The 23,232-nt window shown below is 39.6% G+C and overlaps 1 protein-coding gene across 1 annotated transcript; it reads left to right on the top strand.

Annotated features, from left to right (window-relative positions):
• The first annotated feature begins 1,484 nt into the window (after positions 1 to 1,484).
• On the top strand, positions 1,485 to 22,342 carry slc35b2 (solute carrier family 35 member B2). The gene is made up of 6 exons (XM_017695626.2): positions 1,485 to 1,746; positions 6,073 to 6,263; positions 8,300 to 8,460; positions 10,697 to 10,975; positions 15,505 to 15,735; positions 16,955 to 22,342. Exons 1-6 carry the CDS (start codon positions 1,727 to 1,729, stop codon positions 17,378 to 17,380), a joined length of 1,308 nt encoding a protein of 435 aa, XP_017551115.1. The 5' UTR covers positions 1,485 to 1,726; the 3' UTR covers positions 17,381 to 22,342.
• The last annotated feature ends 890 nt before the right edge of the window (positions 22,343 to 23,232 follow it).

The following is a 23,232-nucleotide window of genomic DNA, read 5'->3' as shown; positions in this document are numbered from 1 at the left end:
CACATTTACCCTGACCAGCCCTTCTGTGTGTCGTCCAATAACTTCCTGGATGACGACCTACTTTAATTCAGTTAACCCAGTCACTTTGGGTTCATTTCCTTTTATCTGTAAGTCAAAACTGCTGTTTCTTTTTGTAAGTCACGTGATAATTTGGTGTTTATCCAAAATGCCCCCGGTGCTAGCTGATTCCAGCCTTTCTCATAAATAAATATGCAAAACCAGAGAGTATTTTTTTTTATACAGTTGGATCATTTTCATGAGCGTACTTCCTCTGAATATCCATTGGGGACAAATGAAAAGCAAAATCTGTTTCTGTTCATGTGCTGTCAGTTCTTTGGACTTCTATGCAAATAGAGCTCTCTTTGGAGGAGGACAAGGCTTAAACTTTTGACCCCAATCTTTAGCGCTGATGTAGGATTCGTATAAATCACTGTGGTGTCATATTAACATTGTCCAAGCTTCAGAACGTTCTGGTGATGCCCTCACAGTCCATCCATAGAAAACTACGCTGCAAAACCAGCTGTTTTGAATGTGTTGTTTGCGTGATGTCATGAAAATCAACACATTTACACACGTCCACCTGTTTAGCCCACATGCCTACTCGTGTAGAGTGTTTTTGGTCACAAAACGTCACAAAGGACATAAGCTGACCTCGTGGCCAAAAAATGAAATACATAACGTACAAACCGAAGGACATCGACCCTTTAATGATCGGACGGTTAGGATTCTGGGGTCGCCATGACAACAGCACAGCTCTAGCCACTGTGTTTACTACCCGAAACCACCCGTGAACCCACACGTGTCGTCTGGGGTTTTTGTATGGATTACTGATGATGGTAAAATAGTAGTTATTATAAGAAAAGAAGTTTTCTTTGGGGGACTATTTTGCCTCTCAACACCCTGCATGAACCCCTCAACTATACAGGGGTTCTAATAAAATGACTAAAATACACCTTAAGCCAAAACGTGTTCGCAAAACTACCATAAAACAACGACATAAATGACCACTTCATGCAACGACTTCATGTGAGGGAACTTTTAGAGGTGAGTGTCTGGTTTCTATCAGCAACCACTGTGAACCATTCGCACTCGGTAGGTTTCTCTAGAACGGAACATTGCACACTAAAATCACTTTGAATGACTTTTAATCAGCGGAGTCCCCCCCACAACACGTTTTAAACATTTAAACATATCGAACTATCTGCTTTTAGTAAGAATCTGTTTCATTGCAGCTTTAAGATTTTGTACCTCATTAGATTTCAAAATAAAAGTCCTATTGGCATCTCCTGGAAATAAATTTCACAGAATTTCAGTAAAGCCTAACGTTTTCCTGTGTTTTTTCCACTCGTTTGGAGCAGCTGCTGCATGCATGATCCAATACATCTGGGAATATAATGCTATTAGATGTCATTTAATATATTTTTATCCGGTAGCACCGGAAAAGGCTTGTCGGCTGTTGAATGCTGGGGAGCCGCTGAGCTGTTGCAGGACGATGATCATCTTTGTTGGGTCTCTGTGTGAGACACACAGCTATCCAGCGAGTTTATGTTAGTTACCCGATGAGCTGGCAAAGCCAAATTTCGCCTGTGAACCAAAAAAAGATCCCTGGAGCTTATTTTTTAATCCCGGAGACCGTTTTTGTACTGCGTTGCGCCGTGGCGGTGTAACGATATAGCTGAGGCTAGCCGTCTCACTAGCTGGCAAAACTAAACTTTCTTGTGAAAAAATGTCATCTTTTTTATGGAGGTAAGACTGACACTACGTTCGTTTTTGTGGACTTTGACATACAAAAAGTTTTTAATGATTAAAAAGTTGTCCTGACTTGGTTTTTCGGCTGCATACGTAGAAAGAGATTTTGTTCTTTTTTTCGCTTCTTAGCTTAGCTGGTTGGCTAAATGGGTACGGCCGTTGCCTAATAATATATTGTGCTGGAACTAGGGCGCCTAGATAGGGCGCGTGGTTCTTGTCTCCCGGCCTGAGCTCTAGGCACTACCTAGGCGCCCTAGTCATAAGGGAAGTGCGCGTATTAGACAACAACCTTAGTTTACCGAGCTAAGCATCTGGCAAAATTAGCCAGTTTGGCTTAAAAATGACTGCTTTTTATCGAAACAGCGTAATTAGTTATACATTTTAAATGACCCCCGTGAGATTTCCCCGCTCTCTCTTGACCTAGAAAAAGAAATAAGACCTTTTTCAAGCCGGCTAATTCTTTAGCTGCCTGGGTATGAGGATTTCATTAACTTGAGTTACAGTGAAAATGTAAATAGTGATCACTGACTGTCCCTGAATCGGAAGACGCTCTTAAAAAAGATGGTTCTACAGTGGTTTTTAGTGTGTATTTACAACTGTGAGCTCTGTATAGAACCATTTCATTCTCAGGTTGTTCTCTGCATGGTGAAAAGGTTCTTTAGACTGATTGAGATGGTTCTGTATAGAACCTGTATAGATGATTCCGTGTAACACCAAAAGGCTTCTGTTATTGTTCCGATGTCAAGCTGGTCACAACAGAAGGATCCCTTTTGGTGTTATACAGAACCTTTCTGAAAATGGTTCTATATAACACCATACATCCCATTCTCAATCAGTCTATTTCAAGGGTGTCATTGGATCAAATGTGGAACTGAACTCGTGTGTTTTGCAGGTTGAACATGTCATCACCATTAGTTTAGAGCTAGTTTTAGGGCTTTAGTGTTGGCTTTATGAAATATACTTTTAATGTTCATTATTTTCAGAAGCTTCATTGCATTTGTCTGATTATTTTTTTTCCACTGTAGCTGTCTAAACTGATATTAAGCCGAATGTATCAGGGCCTTATTTTGAGACACTCCCCTGAGCCAGCGCATTCAGCCAGTTCACAAACTTTAAATGAGATCTTGATAAACTGGTTTTCATAAATTGCACAAGATCCAATTTTTACTTTTCAGATTAAATCTCGATCTGCTTAAATAACCTTACCTCCTGTATATAACAAGGAGGCATAAAGATTAGGTTCACCTTTATAAGCTGCACGTCTGACTGTTTTCAATATAATTTATGTGTTTAAAGTTCAGACTGAAATATGGATGTCGCACCATGTCCTGGGATCCGGATATGAGCTTGTAAAGAACATTTGTCTATTGACAAGAGGCTTAATTGTAGACTTTTGCAAATATAGTTAAGGGTTAGTACAGACATTAGTCTTCTACCTGTAACTTTGTGTGGTGCTTGTGGGTGGTGTTGTGGACACATTAACCATTAAATTTGTGTTTATTATCTTCGGTTTTAGTATATCGGATGGATTTCTGCATATAAGCCAGTTCATTTTCATTAGAATTAAGATATATGTGTATATTTTGATCGGTTTCAAGTCAAATTGAAATTGACAACTTTCAACTGAAGAGTGAGGACTGACACTTTTAGTGGATGAGGGTCCAAACAGCTTCGTTCACATTCATAGAATTTCTGTGTACGTATGAAAATTTAAAGTATTAACCAGAGGCGTGGTAACCAGAGGCTAAATGAGGCCTTTTTTGGGAGGGGGGGGGGGGGTTGGGGGTTTCAAATGATTTATTAAAATTTTGGGGGCATCAGTTGTCCCAAAAGCTCTTCTTTTTCCCATTTTAAAAGAATTTAAAAGAGTGCTTTTGCTTTGGCTTGTAGGACTTTTAGTGCTGTCGTGGCCTGACGGAGTCTCGTGCACAAAGAGGCTCTGTTGAAAGCAGCTTGGGTTTGGAGGAGGCCCACTCTAAGAATGTTCAACACATACTCATACAGTGCTGTTCGGCTTTATAGAGCAAGTTATTTTTCTTTTACATGCTGCTGCATCACTTTTGATGACTGTTACTCTCGTCTTTGTAACTGTGCTAACCACACACTCTTTTACACTTTCACTTTGATAGATCATATTAGCCCTTTTAACATTTTTTTTGTCTAAGAGGAGTGTGTGCACTTTCACACTGCCCTTCAGGAGAGAGTCAGTCAGATTTATGGATTATAGATAGATAGATACTTCTTTATTGATCCCAAAGGAAATTTAGCAGCCAGCAATAGACACACAACACTATACAGTAACCGTAAATGGGTGTAGACATATAACAAGAATAAATAAACCAAACCTATCTACAGGCATATGTACAAATAGAGGAAAAAAATACCACAGTCTGTGATAATATCTATAACCTGAGACGAGAGATGCAGTGCAATAATGACTGTACCAAAATTTACAGATGATGGCATATAATGACCACAGAATGAATAAATAAATATGTGCATATATTGTACCCAATAAAGTGTCTAATGTCCAGATGAGGTATGTAACCTGTAACCTTTAGGGCAAAGTTATGAGTATTAGTTTAGAATCATATTAGAAAATGACGGATTAACTTACAACCCCGATTCCAATGAAGTTGGGATGTTGTGTAAAACATAAATAAAAACAGAATACGCTGATTTGGAAATCCTTTTCAACCTATATTCAGTTGAATACACTACAAAGACGAGATATTTAATGTTCAAACGGATAAACGGAACAACTCGTTTTGAATTTGATGCCTGCAACACGTTTTTATGTTTTACACAACATCCCAACTTCACTGGAATTGGGGTTGTAAAAGACAAAATACCAGTGTAGCATTTTTAATTAAATGTTACATTAAAGAGATGCATTTTTTAAAAGCTTCTTAAAAGTGAGCTCTGAGCTTGACTGTCTAATAAAATGTGAGCTGAGCTCAGTTTAGAAGCGGAGTAACTGAACTAGGCCTCTCTGTGTTTTCTGTATTAGTAGAAGGCCGCTATGTGCAGATCTACGATTATGTGCTGGAACATAAACAGACATACACTCTGTGATATAAGCCGTGCTTTAAAGGCATTTAGAGCTTTAAAATCTAAAAGCAGAGCAATAAAATTATACGATACGTTCAGGCAGTGAGGCTCTTCTAAAACGGGAGTGATGTGATCGCCTTGTTTTTATTTTTGTTAGGATGCTGCAGCATTTTGTGCGAGTTGTAAAGGATGTGTTGTTTTCTTAGGAAGTCCAGTAGGAAGATCATTACAGTGATCAACTCTGCCAATGTTAAAATATTTTATTAACGTGTGTGTGTGTGTGTGTGTGTGTGTGTGTATATGTATGTGTGTGTGTGTGTGTGTGTGTGTGTGTGTGTGTGTGTATATATATATATATATATATTCGCTGTGGTCGGGAGAAAACCTCGTATCTCCACAATGGTAACTTTACAGGAGAAGGGGGAAAAAAACCAACTGTTGTTTTAATGGAAGTCAATGGAACCGGATGTCTTTCCAAGTCATTTTGGGCCGTTTCTTTTGGTCCATTCATCATGAAATATACACGCAATGTAAAGAACAACAGGTCCTTTGAAATTATGTCAAAAACTGAAATATATATATATATATATATATATATATATATATATATATATCTCGACATCTACATCGCCACATCCACCTATTCACTATTCAGCCTGCAGCAGTTTAGTCTGCCCATTGGCCCTGAAGTTACAGTGTTTTAGCCTGTATTGCCTTTTCAAAGAGGCACAATCTACAGGATCAAAGCAGTGCTCCTTCACGTAGATCAGTCTCAAAAACGTCCTCATTCTAAAGGACAAAGAGATTTTGGAAAACCATGTAATGAAAACTACAGAATGATCAGAAGTGGACCTTAAAATGAAAATGCAGGAAAAGTGTAAGATGTGGGTCCTTTAAATAAGTGCTCGGGACAGCGCCGATGACTGTACAATCCTGCTTTCAAAACCATTTATATTATTCATCAGAGCAGTGTTCAGTGCTGTGAAACTGATTAGAGTGCATCTCTGTGAAAGCAGTTCCTGTATGACTTGCCCTGAAGAGTTTTGAATTGCTGTCGCTCTGGGTTTATTTTAGGAGCGTGACTGAATGCAGTTGTTGGTTTTGGGTTTTAGCGTGAAGGTAGAATGTGTTGAAAGAGGCTTTTGTGTGGTTGAATATTGCCTTTGTGTGACAAATTTACAAATGAAGTGTGTAGCTACACCTTAGAGACGGCGGAGGGTAAACATGCCATTCAGTCTAACTAATCTGAACCACGTGTGTGTCTGTGTCCAGTGTGCGTCCGGCCTTGCTGTTGTGTCTGTGTGTGTGTGTGTTAGCTGATACTGCAGACACTCCACTCCTGGAGGGCTGGCAGGACGTGTGGCTTTTCCGTTTTTTCCTCAACATCCTCGGCTACTCCACCATCGTCATCCCAGGATACTTTCTCATCAGCTACTTCAATCGGATCAACTACCTGGAAACAGGTGCGGTAAATCATCAGGCTTGCTGGAATTCTCTGATTCTTTGATCAACTGCAATCTTTGTTCAACTAAATAGTTTGGAAAAAAATCAAATTAAAATTTTCTCCTTATTTTCTCTCTTTTACTCCAACTTGTTTGGTCTCTCTTTAGTTTTGCAGTAGAGCTTTGGTGCTAATGTACCTAACAAGTAGTGGAAGCTTTCATCCCACCAGTTAGCGCTGTGTTAAGTGCATGACTAAATCACCACTCATTCACCTTAAAATCAAGTTGTTAAGAACTTTCTAATAGATTAGATTATATGATTTCTGACCTCCTATGACCGTCTGCTTTCTGTAAACATGGAATAAAAGCCTTACATAACTAAAAACAGTAGTAGCAGCTCTGCCTTATTTAAGTCTGAATTTTGTGCATGCTTTTGTTCATCTTTAGAGACATGATATTTTTGACTAAACTGAGGGTAAGAGGAGGATTTTGTGCCTTTGGTTGTTTACCAGACTATTGTTTTACATTAAGTGATACTACTTTAATGCCACAAATGGGGAAATCCCACCCATCCGTGAAGTGAAACACCACATACACACTAGTGAATACACACATACACACACACAAGGGGGCAGTGGGCAGCCCTATCCACGGTGCCCGAGGAGCAGTTGGGGGTTAGGTGCCTTGCTCAAGGGCACTTCAGTCAGCCAAGGGGATCGAACCGGCAACCTTCCGGTCACAGGGCTGGTTCCCTAACCTCCAGCCCACGACTGCCCCCTTTAAACTCATAAGATGATCCTTTATTAGTCCCACTATGGCCCATACACAGTGCTGCAGCAAGGCTTTCAAGAAAAGAACACTAAAGATAAAAAAACATCTAAGATAAGATAAAGAAAAAAAAAACTTTGTTTCCCATAAAATCTATTCACTAAAATTAACAATATAAAAATTATAAATGAATAAATAAAGCAAAAAAAAACTATATTTACACTTTAAGAATATTTTACTAGAATTGCGCATGGAGTGTTGCATATGCAGATTGTATATGATCTGATTTTAAAATACTTCTTTTTAAGCACTGATATGACCCTCCTAAGCTTTTTCTGGTGCTTGATGATTCTAACAGTGCTAGTTGCGCTGTTGCTTCTTTATTGTACCATTTCATCCTAAATATGGACGATTGCAATTCCAGTTCATGTTAGGGCTCAACTGGATGGGAATATTCACTCTGATGCACGTATTATGAAAGATAAATCCTACTGATTTAGGAGATAATGTGTGATTTTAGTTTAGTTTTTACTTAACATAATGAAGCTTGTTGTATTTAAGCTCTGTAAATATTGTAAGTCTCTTATTTCACTATTAGTTGGAAACTAAACTGCGACATTTTTAAACGCCCAGCAGATAATTGTCCAATCAGGGTTGTTTTTTCTGTAGTTTCTAGGTAGATGCCTATACAGCCAAGCAAGCCCTCCCGTTGGTTAGGACGTCAAGAGCGAAATTAAAGGCCTTGATTTTAACCAGCAACATATTTAGGAAGTGACGGTGGAATCAACCACGTTTTCATTTGTAGTGTGGGGCCAACTTTATGAGGGAAATACGTCACTTTAGGTCTTATGAAAGTTTTGCGTACATCACTGTCATCTTCAGCTTGGCGGCAATATACTGTTTGAATCCCATAGAGGTGCTAACAGGATTGAGTGTTATGCCAATGGCAATGTCAGTGTCAATTTATTTATAGAGCACATTTTACACAACGTTAGTTGACCAAAGTGCTGCACAAACACAAACCTTTAACACAGTAGTAGTAAAAACAGTTTAAAAGAGATAAAACAAGTTACATAAAAGCCATGGAATAGTAATGAGCTTTAAGACTAGATTTAAAACGTGACAGAGTGGGTGCCAATCGAACCTGCAGCGGCAGCTCGTTCCACAGCAAACGCTCGGTTATCAAAGAGTTGTTTTGCTTTAGCTCTAATGGTCACCACTGCTATATATCTCCATCTTTCCCCAGACAACTTCATCCCATTTGATGAAAGTTTCTTCTGTGTTTCCAGGGCGGGGTCTCTGTTTCCCCGTAATAAAGGCCTGCGTGTTTGGGAGTGACTCTAAGACCACCCTGCTGGACGATGCATCTGCAGCAACCAGAAATGAGGCAGAATCCACTTCATCAGCACGACAAGCGTTCAAACTCATCTTCTGTGCTGCTGGACTGCAGGTGAGCTTTCATTTTATGCGATATCTTCAAGCTGGGGATGATTTCCCTTTATCTTGCATTTAACTTTTTTCCGCTTAGATACGTTTGTGACATTTCAGGAGGTTTATATAGAAAATATATTTTTACGTGCTCATTTTCCAACCTCTCATCTCTCATAAATAAACAGGCTGTTTTTGTTACTGTGCCTTTTAGACTGATATAGATTCTCATTGATGTGGTGGACAGTGGTGGACAGTAACTAAGTAAATGTCATTTGTTACTGTACTAAGGATTTTTTTGTGTGTGTGTCTGTACTGAAGTTTTTCCATTTTGGCCAACTTTTTACTTTCACTCCACTACATTTCAAATCAAATGTCTTTTTACTCCACTGCGTTATGAGAAGTCTATTGTTCCTTTTGGTTTATGTGTGTATAAAAACATAACGTCAAAATGGAAGAAGCATGAAGGACGTACATCAATCAGGGCCCAGCGGTCACTTTGTATAGAGCTGGTTTTGACCTGTTGGTCATACCGACCCAGCGCAGCACGCGGTTCAACGTCAGCGCAGCAGCGTAAAACTTTGGGAGAGTCTGTTCAACATAAATGATGAACTAACCTAACTTTGTGTAAATAGAAATATGTACACATATGCAGTCGTGACTGTTGTCTTTTTTCTGAATTTATATAAACACTTTCGTTTTGTAGTAAATTTGTTTCGGCTAGTTTGTTATGAACAGAGACCTAGAGATGCAGTTTATTAAAGGAAAACTCATTTGTGAATCTGTGTTTAAAGCAAGTTTTTATTAAACTTGTAACTAAATTGCAAATGAATCTCAAAGTGAAACTTTGCTTGTTTGCGAAAGGTTAGTTCATACTTTTACTTCCGATACTTACCTTTTGGGGGCAGTCGTGGGCTGGAGGTTAAGGAACTGGCCCTGTGATCGGAAGGTTGCCGGTTCGATCCCCAGGGCTGATAGTCCATGATTGAGGTGTCCTTGAGCAAGACACCTAACCCCCAACTGCTCCCCGGGCGCCGTGGATAGGGCTGCCCACCGCTCCGGGCAAGTGTGCTCCCTGCCCCCTAGTGTGTGTGTATTCACTAGTGTGTATGTGGTGTTTCACTTCACAGATGGGATAAATGCGGAGGTGGAATTTCCCTGGTTGTGGGATTAAAAAAGTATCACTTAACTTAAGTCCATTTGAAGGCAAATCCTTGTAGTTACTCAAGTGGAGGTCTAAAGGGAGGAACTTCTACTTTTTCTGGAGTAATATTTTAACTTGAGTGTATCTACTTTAACTCAAGTACATGATTTGCGTACTTCATCCGTCATTGATGATTTGCCTACGTTGTGCCTTGTTACAAAAGCACTCCAGGCAGAAACACTCCTTATAACTTCAGTGTAAAACTCACCTTTCCCTTTATTAGGAACACTTTTACACCTGCTCAAACATGCAGTTCCCCAAACATGTAGCAGCAGTGCAACATGTAAAACCACCAGACATGAGTAAAGAACTTCAGTTAGTCTTTCAAAACAAATGTCAGTATGGGGAAATACTGTGTTCTGACTGTGTTCTGACTGACTGTGGTTCAAGGGTTTTAGAGGCTGCTGATCTCTGGGATTTTCAAGCAAAACTGGAGTGTCTGGAGTTTCTAGAGAATTTCACGAAGCTGATAAGGCTACAGTTGCACAGGTCATTACAATAGTAATGAGAAAAGCGTCTCTGAACACACATCGTGTCAGAGATTGAGGTGAATGGGCTACGACAGCAGAAGAGCACAACAGGCTTCGTTCCTGTCAGCCAAGAGCAGGAATCTGAAGCTACCGTAGGCTCACCCAAACTAGACAGTTGATGATTGTAAAAACACATCACTTGGTCAAATTTCCTCTATTTCTGCTCTGACATGCAAATGTTAGGGTCAGAATTTGCCGTAAACAGCACAAATTCTTGCGCACAGCCTGCCGTGTGAACATTTTTGGCTGCTGTTGGTGTAATGGTGTGGGGAAATGTTTTCTTTGCACACTTTGGGCCCCTAGTTGTGCCCTATTGGCTCTAAAAGGTGTGTGTGCTGCTTGGATTCAGTTGATTTTCATTACTTGATTTGTTTTGTGCAAACCTAAAGACGTACACTTCAGACATTAAACCTGTCTTGAATGGTTGACAAAATTGGGGAAAGGGGTGAAACTGTGACTTCAAACTTTCAGTTTAATTTAGCAGAAAATTTCCCGCCCTTTCCTTTCCAATTTTTGTGCTGCAGGTTTCGTATCTGACGTGGGGTGTCCTGCAGGAGCGGGTGATGACCCGTTCGTACGGCGGCTCTGAGACGGAGGGTGGCGGAGAGCGCTTCAGGGACTCTCAGTTTCTGGTGTTTATGAACCGCATCCTGGCGCTGACGGTGTCTGGACTGTGCTGTGTTCTGTTCAAGCAGCCGAGGCACGGCGCCCCCATGTACAAATATTCTTTTGCCTCCCTCTCCAACATACTCAGCAGCTGGTGTCAGTACGAGGCCCTCAAGTACATCAGCTTCCCCACACAGGTAATATGCAGTGACTCACTTTTAATCAGCATTATGTGAGAATTGGTATCTTTTGCTCTTGGGTCCACCTGTGGTTGCAGAGTGTATTTCACCATTGTTGTAAATACAGATCACACGTGAGGCCCCTCTCACAGACAGCTGTATTTGTTGAGGAGCTGTAGGATACAGAACCTTGCCTCTCCCTTTGTGCACACACACGTCACACAGGCATATACGCGATACAGATTGCACTTGGAATTACAGTTGGTAGTGTAAACTTTAGCAGTCACACTGTGTGATGCACGTGTGTGCAACGAGGAGGTATATTCGGCATGGGCAAAGACATCAGAAGAGAAGAAGAGAGCCATGCTGACTTACAATATAGAGTAACATTACAGGATTTAATTTAAGGATTTGCTTTAAGCCATATTTGGCATGAGATTAACAAAGACTGACCAAACCTTCAGGCGTGAGATGAATTTATTTCTTTGCATGCTAACTAAGCCTGAAACGGGACTAAGGTAAGATGACTTTTGGTGTCCTGAAAAACTACAAAACTCTCTGAGACGGTGAGAAGTTACAGCCTACGTCACAATCTTCCATAAATAACACTAGCAAGAATGTACACTCTTCTGTCGGATTTTCACTGTTTTCCCATTAGCCGTGAGACTGTCCTGCGTCATTTTATGCCAACGAGTAAAAGCCAGTCTGAGGTTTACCCTCTGACACGTTCCTATCTCAGTCTCGCTGTCTTTTCCTCTTCTTCACTTCCTCCTGCAATGTCTTTGGTCACTTCGCAGTCTCTGCTAAGATGTCCATGCTGGCAACAGAGCTGCTTCTTATACGTAGCTGAAAACCCGTAGTCGAACTAAACAAACTAAGCATTACACAGTTCTCACTTGGGGTCTTGTGCTTATTCTTCCATAGTTACATAGCATAGCAGGCAATTCATCCCAGAGTGGCAATGACTGAGATGCCATTGTCCTTTGAATTAATGTATCAAGAAAATAAGCTGTAATTTTAAAGAAAAATAGGTCACCTAATGTTGGTTTAAAGGCAAAAGCAGCAATTATAAACCACAGAAAGACAAGATAGGATAATTCTTTATTAGTCCCACAGCGGGGAAATTCACAGTATTACAGCAGCAGCAGAGAAATAGAAGTAAGGCACTCAGTAATAGAAACGGGTAACGTTATAAACATTATAAATAATAAAAATTAAAAGTTAAATCTCTAGACTGTTTACAACAATATAAGAATAATAATAAAATAAGAGTTGCATATATTTGCATATATATGCATATAAGCATATATATGAAAATGTTGTAGATTACCTTAAGTAATCAAATTTAAATCTTTTAATATAGAATAATAATGTAGAATTTCTTAAGTGTGTACTTTTCCAGCTTGGAATATATTTATTTGACTTTTGTGTTTTTGTGAGGCCAGTGGTGTCTTTGTGGGCGTATGGACCTCAAGGTATTAGGGGAGTAAGGGTTATGAGGAGATGAGAAATCCTTGTTTATGCCCATCAACAAACTGCAGGAGGCTAAATGTGCTCAGAAGGGTGTAATACAGAGCAAAGAAGTGTTTTTGTCTTTAGTATCCCATATGTGTCACACTACTGCCGTGGTTCTTCACTGTTACACTGGCCAATTTGCTTTCTGTGTAGCTCATAAATCTTCACTTCTGAAAAGGCAGATTAATACACTCACCATCCACCATCTGGGGGAAAAGTCACTGCACTTTGATGAAAGGTTACGGGAAAACAAGATCCGTGTCTTTTAAATGGTGTGAGATGATTAATGGTGCTTAATATGACTAGGAACATGAACTCACCAAATAAAAAAAAAAAAGTGTTTTGATTTTTTTTTTGTTGTTTCAGGTTGACTTGAAAATATACCCTCTTGATGAATCAGTGATGTGCAGATGTCACTTTGCATGATAATGTCCATATTTTTAAATTCTCATGCTGCTATTTCTTACAGTAAGAAACCAGGCCTGATGGGAGTTTGTATATTTTTTTCAAATGAGATCTTTCTTTAGCTTATTATTTTCCACTGACATATTTTGGAGCCTTCTACATTGTTTGTTAGTGTTCAGTAAGTGTTCAGTTTAATGCCAGTTTCTGTAATTTGCATTTTTTAAAAACTCTGCCTACTCAATGAATCATCATGATGACCATTATATTTCTCTCTTGCAAGTATAATTAATAGTGGAGCCCCATAATACCTGGTTTTGTGTTGTTGCTGTTTTGTCTCTGTATTGCAGCACTTCATATTTTAAACACATGCTGACTTGGGGTTGATGTGAACACAGTCAGCTTTAATTTAACACGCAAATGTTATTTCCATTTCCCTGTACAGTCAATTCATTGCATATATTATATGTAATTATATATCTGCATCATTCATTCAACTTTTTTTCTGTTTGTTTCAGTGACACAAAATGACCAAAACATGGGATGTTTTTTTTTTTCTTCACAAAACAAGATTGTACAGACAACAGTAACTTACTGTAGGAGGCCAGAATGAAATTTAGTTTAGCGTCTACACTCTTCACACAATTTACGCCTTGTGTCTGTGTGCTGAAACAAAATGTAAAAAGAGGACCTAATTAAAATCTGGATTTGCATACATTTACCCCAGAAAAAGTGTGTTGAGGGGTTGGTTTTGTAGCTTAATAGGCAGTTCGCACATAGATAAGTGCCTTGCAGTGTGGCAGAAATCACCAGGGAAAATACCCAGAGTCAGGTGATGTCTGTGCATAATACACTTGAGGTTATCATTACATGCAAAGGATGTGCAACTGACTGTTAAGCATTACTTCCTTACTGGGATTTTTTTTCTATCCTGATACTAGTTTCCTAAAATGGGCTAAATGTAGAGCACATGGTTTGCCTGTAGGGTTTAAAATAAAAGCTGGCATTCTGCATTTTTAGTTCCCACAGCTGGCTAAATGTCAAATGGATAAATGGCTTAGATGTAAACAAAGTCATTCAGAGTGGTTTGGTGTGAAATGCTCTGCTCTAGAGAATCTAACCCAGTCAGAGTTGATGATAGGAGCCAGATGCCCACCTCTAAAGGCTCTCTCATGGAAGGTTTTTACATACACACTGGTTATGAATACACTGCCTGGTATCCAAGTGTGATAAAGTTTTGGCCTAAAACATGTGTCTTTTAATCTGTTCATGGTGGAAGGGTACATGCAGGATGTTGTAAGGCAAAATAGTCCCCAAAGAAAACCTATTTTTCAGATTTTCCACTATTTCACCTTCAACGTTTCATTTATAAACTCAAGTTTAGATTTACTTGTGGTTTTGGATGATAAATACAATGGCAGTATTTGTGCTGTAGATATTGTGACCCCTGGTTCCTATCACCACCACTGTAAAGAAATATGGATCAGTAGGTTTTCTCTACGATGCACCACTTCTCATCAAACCACTCTGAATGGCTCTGCTCACATCTCAACCACTGATTTATGACACGCAAGTTTTTATCTGCCCATATCAGAGGTACGAAGCCCAACGCACCCAAGGTGCCTAATACAGGAGGTCATGAGGAGTCCAGGACCTAATTAACTTCTTGAACCCCTTGAATGACTCAATCAAAATTTTGGGGGGATTCCTGAAAAATAAACTTACAATAGACCCTGAAATTCAGGGAAAGCTCATTGTTTAGCTGCTTCATCCACAGTCCGTAAGCTTCCATCTTTGGAGTTCTTAACTAACTAGAGATGCAGCACTGCTCTGCCTCAAGGTGGCGCTGTAGCAGACTGATTCACCCAGTTGTTCCTTCATAGCCTAGAAACTGTAACTGCCTGGGATACCTCTGAGAAACTTTACAACATGATGTAAATATGCCATACCTGTAAATCTGAAAGCTCACTCAGTTTTTTTCCAAGAAACTGGTGTAAACCAACATTGGCATGTTGGCTGGTTTTTCCAATGTTTTACATTAGTTTTCAGACTTTTGGGCACATTCACACAAAAAGAAATAACTTCCCACCATGTGGCAGTGAGGAACAGGGATGCAGCCTCACTTTCTGCTCTAAAATGTGGGGCCGTGGCTAAAATAAGGCTCCGCATGCAGACGAAAACTTTATCTTTTAGTAGTGACATGAAAACATAGGACAGCATTTTTTTATTAAACAAAAAAAATAAATCTCTTAAATCTAAATCTTTCACCTTTTTAATAAAAGAAATTAAAAACACCTCTATGTTCGTGTTCTGGGTTCAGACAGGTCATAAAATTATCTTTGTAAATATCTCTCTGAGCTCACTAAGCTCTGAATGCTTAATCATTTTTCTGAATCTTTTTTTTAACTTTGGGACCTTAGTTTGAACTAAATCAGTAGAAGGATCCTTATAACAATTTAAAAATAAATCAACAAATAAATACTGGCAGCCAACAGCCCCCCCAGCAGTACCACTGTAGCCCGTGGGTTCAAATAAAAGAGAACGTTCCAGAATTGAGGCAGTTGAGATGTATTTTTAACCCATTACCTTGACACTGTAACTGAGGCTGACTCTTTCTCTGGCTCTTTCAGGTATTGGCCAAAGCCTCCAAAGTCATTCCTGTGATGCTGATGGGTAAGCTTGTGTCACACAAGAGCTACGAGTACTGGGAATATTTCACAGCCGTGCTGATCTCCGTGGGGGTCAGCATGTTCCTGCTGTCCAGTTCCACCAACAAACATCCGTCCACTGTCACCACCTTCTCTGGTGTCGTCATCCTAGCTGGATACATAATGTTCGACAGCTTCACCTCCAATTGGCAGGTACGAATGGGACAGTGCAAAAACTGTACCACACCAGTTACCACTGTGCAGACTGTGCCTAAATCATAGTTGTCCTATCTGGTTTTTGTCCCTGCGTAATGCACGGTTACCTTTGAAAATGGACAAAAGTGTGTTAAAACCAGTAGTAGTAGCTGTCCTAAAGGCTGATTTTAAGTAATGTTAAGTCTATTTTTGACTCAACAACTCTGTGCAGTTTAAAACAAGTGTGTTATCATTAAGGCATGCTGTTAGCACTGTTGAATTTGGTGGATATAAACTTCCATTTTAAGTTTGCTGGATTAGCCTCATAGCTAAAAATGCTAAGTTTAAGGAGAATTCAACCAGTTTTGCAAAAAAAAAAAAAAAAAAATAGTGTAATTCATTTTCTGAGATATGAATTAAACGGTTGAATGTGAAATGGTTGGTTGTAGAGGCTCAGATTTCTTTATAGTGATAGAAGCCAGGGGTCAATATGATTACCACACAAGTACAGCCATTTTTATTTACTGTCCAAAACCACCAGTGATCCTACAAGTACTTTGGATACTATTTTGCTTTCTGCAGTGCGTGTATTAAGAAAAGATGCCGTAGTCCAAACCCTCCTCAAAACTGTTGTAAAACAGCGCCTTCAGCACCAGGCAGTGTATCCATAACCTTTTCATATAACCGCTTTCTGTGAGGGAGCTTTTAGAGACGACCGTCTGGTTCCTATCACCGCCACTGAGAACTGTTCTGAGTCTCTAGAACAGATTCATTTCACACCAAATCACTCTGAATGACTTAATTTACGTTTTAACCTTTTAATTATGCAGAAATTAAAAATAAACTCAGTGGAAATGCCCTTTGGCTGAATTGTCACTTGGCTGAGGGTTTTGTTGGGTGTTTGAGGAAGTGAGAACCCCTCAGTCCATTTTCTAGCAATACTCTTGACTTTTGCGCAGTACTGTAAATAGTCCTCAGTGAGAACTGCACAACAGCGCAGTACATATATAGAAGTAAATCGGAATTTGTAGATGTGTTGACATGCTTTTGTTCCACATCAGCTGGACTAACAATAAATGCATGTTTATCTTACTGGTCATCAGGAACAGTCATGCTCCTGGTACAGTAAACAAACAACACACCCACGTGAGGTGCAGTAGTGCATCGATCCGACAGGTGAAACCACACTTTCTCACATGTGAATAAAAACCATTAACTGTTCCGTTTCTCTTGGCAGGACAACCTGTTCAAGTATAAGATGTCGTCAGTGCAGATGATGTTTGGAGTGAATTTGTTCTCCTGTCTCTTCACCGTGGGTTCTCTGCTGGAGCAGGGCGCGTTCTTTGACTCTCTGGCCTTTATGTCCCGTCACTCAGAGTTCGCCTTCCACGCCGTGCTGCTGTCCATCTGTTCTGCCTGCGGTCAGCTCTTCATCTTCTACACCATCTCCCAGTTCGGCGCCGCTGTCTTCACCATCATCATGACCCTGCGGCAGGCCATCGCCATCCTGCTGTCCTGCTTCATCTACGGCCACGCCATCACCTTCGTGGGTGCCCTCGGGGTGGCCGTGGTCTTCCTCGCTCTTTTCCTCCGTATTTATGCCCGAAGCCGCATGAAGAAAGGCAGCAAGCGTGCTGCCCAGCCACCTGTTCAGAAGGTCTAGATGAAGGACACTGGGAAACAAATCTGTACGGAAAACCACATTTTTAGTGGTTTGGCTTGTTTTGGAGTTTTTATTTGTCTTTTTTTTTTGTCTCTGTGTGTCTTGCACAACTTTGTTTCTACTCTTTGTATATACATATATATATATGAACAGGTACTGAAAGGGATGACTTTTTTGTTTTGTGAAGAAAAGGGATTTGGACTTGACTGTGCTGTCACGTTTTACAGAGATGGGAGGAATAGCTTATATACTGAAAAATGAGTGTGTGTGTGTGAGTGAGTGGTTCTGAATGTTTTCATGGGGGTGATATTACTGAGCCAGTGACTGATCACAACTTGTTGGAGGTTTTGTTTGTTGCGTTGGAGGAGTGTTGAACCCTCTTACTCATTTTTGTTTTAACGATTTAGGCGTATTCTTTTGCTTTTTTTTTTAATTTATAGTCGCTTTAAATTAAGTCCAATCCAAGAGTCACAACAATCATTTTAGAGAGCATATTGTTTGTCTTTGAGAAAACATGTTTGTCTCTAGGCCTGTCATGATTGAGATTTTAGCCGCCGACTATTTATTTGCTGTCTAAATAATTTCAAGTAATAATTGTATTTTTTGTTCATTGTGTGCAGGTATTAAGCTACAAGCCTAAAGTGGTCATATTAGCTGTCTGGCTTCATGGCTCTTAATACTAAGTAGCTCCCAACTGCCCTGTAAAGGTAACATTACTCACAGGTGCTAACAAACATCAAATAATTTAACATTAACATTACTCACCTCCACCTAATAACATTGTTATTAACAAACATCACTGGCCGCAGCCCTCTAAAAGTGTTATTAATGAGCATCTAATAAACAAACAGTTCTGACCGCCGCTCCTAAAGATGTTATCAACTAAATATTACTCGTCACCACCCTTTAAAGGTGTTAACAAAGATCTGATCGACCAACAGTTCTCCCCGCCACCCCTAAAACAAACATTACTAGTCATCGCCCTCTAAAGGTGTTATTAACAAACATCAAATAAACAAATGTTAGTGACGGCTGCCCTAGGGTGTTATTAACAAACATCTAGTGAATAAACAAATAAACAAACATTATTTACTGATGCCCTCTAAAGGTTTTTACAAACATCAACTATAAAAAAATTACTCATCACCGCCCTCTAAAGGTACTATGATAAAAATAAGCTGCTGCCCTCTAAAGATGTTAGAAACAGACATCAAATAAACAAACATTACTCACCGCAGTGCTCTAAAGGTGTCATTAACGATCATCAAGTAAAAAGCATCACTGCCATCTGAACTGGGCATTAACGAACACCTAATTAACGAACAGTTCTCACCACAGCCCTATAATGGTGCTGTTGGCAAACATCAAATAAGCAAACGTTACTCACTGCTGCCCCCTAAAGGTGTCATCAAATAAACAAGCATTGCTCAACACCACCCTCTGAAGGTGTTATTAACAAACATCAAATAAACAAATGTCACTCACCGCCGCCCTCTAAACTTGTTCCTAACGAACACCCAATGAACAAACAGTTCTTACCGCCACGCCTTTAGGTGTTATCAGATAAATAAGCATTACTCGCCGCTGCCCTTTAAAGGCGTTATATTACAAAGTCATATAAGCTAGAATTTTTCTTGTTTTTATAAGACCCCAGGATGTGTCTTAAGTGTATGCTTTGTTTTGTTCACCCCGACACACTCGATTTACATTCTGTTTGTTGACATCTGTAGAAAATTGCAGTATTTGTGACCGGGTGACCGTAGTAATTATGACAGGCCTTATCGGTTCGTCACGAGTGAAGTTCTGTTTGAGAATCTTTTCTGAATATATTTCGATTGGATTGTGCTCTTTGTTGAGGGTCTGGTTTAAGGCTTTCATTGTGTTACATCTGGCTGTTTGGCAGGGTTTTAACATTGCTATGTTGGTTGATCCGTGGCTGTGGACTCGATGCTAAAGGATTTTCAGCCACAGACCATAAGTGCCTACTGAACTATAGAGTGGTGTGGGTTTTTTTTTTTTTGTTTGTTTGTTTGTTTGTTTTTTTTAACGGCTGTGTAAATTTGCAGGTGGCGGCATCATTCAGAAACTTTGATAACGTGTTAACTCAGTAGAAACTCCGTTATGCTATTGAAGAGGTGTTTTGTGAATTGTAGATTGCCTTGGAGTTGTTGGTTAAACAGTATGGTTGGCTTATTCTTTGGAACAGGCATAGCGTAATACTTTGCACGTGGATCTCGCCTGTAAAGATGTTTTCTCACATGAAGTCCATTGTCCTGGTTGGCTGGAGTGAAGGTGATTGTGTATCATGACGTCTAAAGTAATTTTGGGGTACATTCCAAAGGGTGCTGGTTCATTCGTTTGCATTCAGTGGGATTCTTACGCCTCTTAACCTCCTGCTTCACATTGTTTTTCTGCTCCAGGATGTGTGTGAACACTTTGCTGTAACAGCTACCGATGTTCATTTACTTAGGGTACTCGTCTGGTCGCCTCCCCATCATGGAGTGGCTTTAAACGCTTATTGATGATAAGTGATAATCTACCATTGTCCAGCTTAATCTCTACCAGCTGCATCTGTTTCAAACCTCTTCTTTTTTTTCTTTTTTTTTTCTTTTTTTAAAAAAAACCTCCACCAATGATTTTGCCATGTGTCCCTGTAAAACTGTGTGGTTGGTTAGTGTAGTGATTAACACCTCTACCTTCTACACTGTAGACTGGGGTTCAATCCCCACCTGGGCAAACACCCTACACTATACCAATCAGAGACCTTGGGCAAGACTCCCAACACCGCCTTGGCCTACCTGTGTCAAAATGATCAAATTGTAAGTCGCTCTGGATAAGAGCGTCAGCCAAATGCTGTAAATGTAAAACTGACTCAAAACTCACTCATAGTAGAAGCAACAGGGCAGTTGTTGAACTTTGTGACTAAACATTTAAATGTATACTATATAATGTAAATATAAAACTTCAAGGATCATTTTGCGATAATTTGATTGAAGAATATAACGGCGTTAGGATGACTACGTCTTTTGTGTAAACCAGCCAGATTTTACGCAACACATCCTCTACAGACAACACACTGAAATATGGCATTTAAAAGCAAGTTTACCTGCATAATTCCTATTTATTCGCCCAGTTTAACATACTGGGAAAAACACAGTGTTTTCTCTGTAGAGGACGTCTGAACTTATTTCCACGTAGAAAATCAACTAAGCATGAAATCTTTTCTACATGGGTTTTGAGGCAGGAGCTTTTGTGTTCTTTTCTACATCCAGCCCAACGTGTTTAGATTGACATCTGTGGTAATTGATCATCTGCTACAGATGCGACAGGTAGGGATTATCTTGAAAAATGCAGGTATTGCCCCTTTAAAGGTAATTGTCCTATTAATTCTGACTGTAGTGTTGTAGAGCTGCTATTTGAGGAACAACCTTAATACTGCGGTTTCTTTGGATTCAAGGACAGCTGTTCTTGTATGATGCAAGTGCAAACGTCAACACACCTTTTTCTGCAGTTGGATGGAATTACACTGCTGTTGTTAAACTGAGGCTTTGTATGACGAGAGGCAGTTAGAGTCAGAGAAAAGATGCACACGACTCCTCCCATTATAAAAATAATGTAATGTACATTAGAGTTCTCCTCTGTTCTTACCCATTGAATATTTATCTTCTTTGTGTGTGAATGTTTTGTCTTACTGTTAGCAGCGAACGCTTCTACAACAACTAATATACATGGTGGTGGAGGATCCTTTTTATTTTATTTTAATTTTTTTTTTAAGCTGCATTGGTAAATAAGATTTGTGGACAACACTAATGTTTGGCTGTATGATTTATGTCATATTGGGAATCATTTCTTATGTGTGTGTGCAAGAATGCTCGCCCTTTATATATTTTTTAATAGGACAGATTTGTTTGTTGATTTAATGAATTTGGTCACATGATCAGATGCTTTCACCAAATGTGAAGGATGCACCACCAGCGTGCAGTAATGAAGGGGGGTGATGATGATGATGATGATAATAATAGTCCTTGTTCATCAAAGTTGCGTATCCGATCGTAAAGTGAGCTCACGCAAATGTAGCGGTTATGTTAATCACCAGTTTGGTGTATTTGTACGATTTAACTCATTCATCGAACTCAATTTGAGCGTAATACTTGTATATAATACGTATATAAAAATTGTGCACATGGCAAATCAACACAGGGGTAAAAACAATCTTTAGTTTTCTTAGTAAACGGTAGAATGATGTGATTGTGTGACAAGACTAAGACGTTTTGTTCATTTCACAGCTTATTCTTTCCCATTTTAACCCTATAAAGTTTGGTCAGTAGGGGGAGCAGTGCACTGAACACAACTCCACCTACAAACACAACCATCGCTCTCAAGCCGCTGAGCGCTGTTTCTTTTGGAAACATCCACATGAATCAGAGAGTGCTTTATGTAAATGATATGTAAATGAGGCGCTGGTAGGCTGGCGCTTGATTTCACTCGCTGAAGCTGAGTGCGCCCAAATCTCCACTCGTTTCCATGCCGTATAAAAGTTTCATGAATCGGATGCCGAGTTTAAGGGTAAAGATGGTCAAACCTGTGCTCTTTTTGCTCAACTTTGATGGATAAGGGTCAGTGTGAACAGCGGCTGTCTCTGCATACACTGCAAATGTGAATTATACACATTCCGTTTTGAACATAAGGATAATTTACAAGTCTTCGAAACATAGGCAGACGGAGGAATAAAACACTTGCCTATCTGTAAATACACAAACTCTAGTGAAATATTTCTAAGGGGCATATTCGTAAGACTCTACGTCCCCTACATAAGCCTCTCAACTACATAAACGTTTATCGCTGCTGTCGGAAGAAAGCTCGTATCTCCAAAATAGTAACTTTACAGGAGAAGGAAAAAACATACTTCGCTTTCAATGCAAGTCAATGGAACCAGAATTTCTCCCGTGTCATTTTGGGTCATTTCTTTTAGGCCTCTTATCATAAAATTTACAAACAGTGTAAAGAGTGACAGATACTTTCAAATTATGTCAACAACTGAAAAATGCCAAAAATGGAGATGCAAGGTTTTCCTCCGACAGCAACTTCAACTTCAAGTGAAGTGAAAATGACGTCAAAGTTGACAAAAGCAGCCCGGATGATATCTGAAGCTTTATGCTTTATGCCATAAAATGTAGGTGTCGTGTAGCCTTACGAATGCTGCCCTTCTTATCCAGAGTCCTTCAGAAAAGCCCTTTTATCCTTTATGGAAGTACTTTTTGATCATGTACATTCTCCGAGAGTTGTTTTAATTTGTAAGTCCTTCATGTTTATGGTCAAATAGGTTCACACTCAAGGTTGCTATGCAAATAAGAAGGAAAAATGTATTTAAGTGGACGTCTCTGCAGAAATGAGAGCACACTACCCAGACAGCGTCTATCTTACGGTTCCACACAGGTCACTGCGCTATTGACACACATGAAATTTTTTATTTATTTATTTTTTTGGTATCGCTCAAGTCGTTTCTCTGCATTCATCTGTGTGTGTGTGTGTGTGTGTGTGCGCGCGATGCTGCTCTCCAGGAGAGACGCCCGTCTTGCCCACCATGTGAATGTGTCAGTTTGAAAGACGTCTCTGGGTTTTGTTTGGAGAACGTTAACACCACGCGTATGGAGGACGAGAGGAAATGCAATCTGACTGTGTTCTGTTTTTACTTTACTCTTTTTTTTCTTTTTTTTTTTTCTTTTTTTTAAGGATGTTTTAATTCTATGTTAGGCAAATTAAATTAATTTGAATACTCGATTAAAACGGTCTCTTTGTTTTCACTTTCGCTCAATTTATAGGAGTGAAACTGCAGTATTTTCATTTTTGCA

The sequence above is a fragment of the Pygocentrus nattereri genome, chromosome 4 (assembly GCF_015220715.1).
Source record: "Pygocentrus nattereri isolate fPygNat1 chromosome 4, fPygNat1.pri, whole genome shotgun sequence".
NCBI classification, from domain to species: domain Eukaryota; kingdom Metazoa; phylum Chordata; class Actinopteri; order Characiformes; family Serrasalmidae; genus Pygocentrus; species Pygocentrus nattereri.
The sequence above is the reverse complement of the archived record's forward strand: the minus strand, read 5'-3'. Positions and strand labels throughout refer to the sequence as shown.

What these genes read in the sequence shown, in the direction of transcription:
- slc35b2 (XM_017695626.2), top strand. Translation starts at nt 1,727, where the DNA reads ATGTCATCTTTTTTATGGAG. An exon ending in GATCAACTACCTGGAAACAG is followed by an intron (nt 6,264 to 8,299) that starts GTGCGGTAAATC and finishes CTGTGTTTCCAG; the next exon opens with GGCGGGGTCTCTGTTTCCCC. An exon ending in ACATCAGCTTCCCCACACAG is followed by an intron (nt 10,976 to 15,504) that starts GTAATATGCAGT and finishes TGGCTCTTTCAG; the next exon opens with GTATTGGCCAAAGCCTCCAA.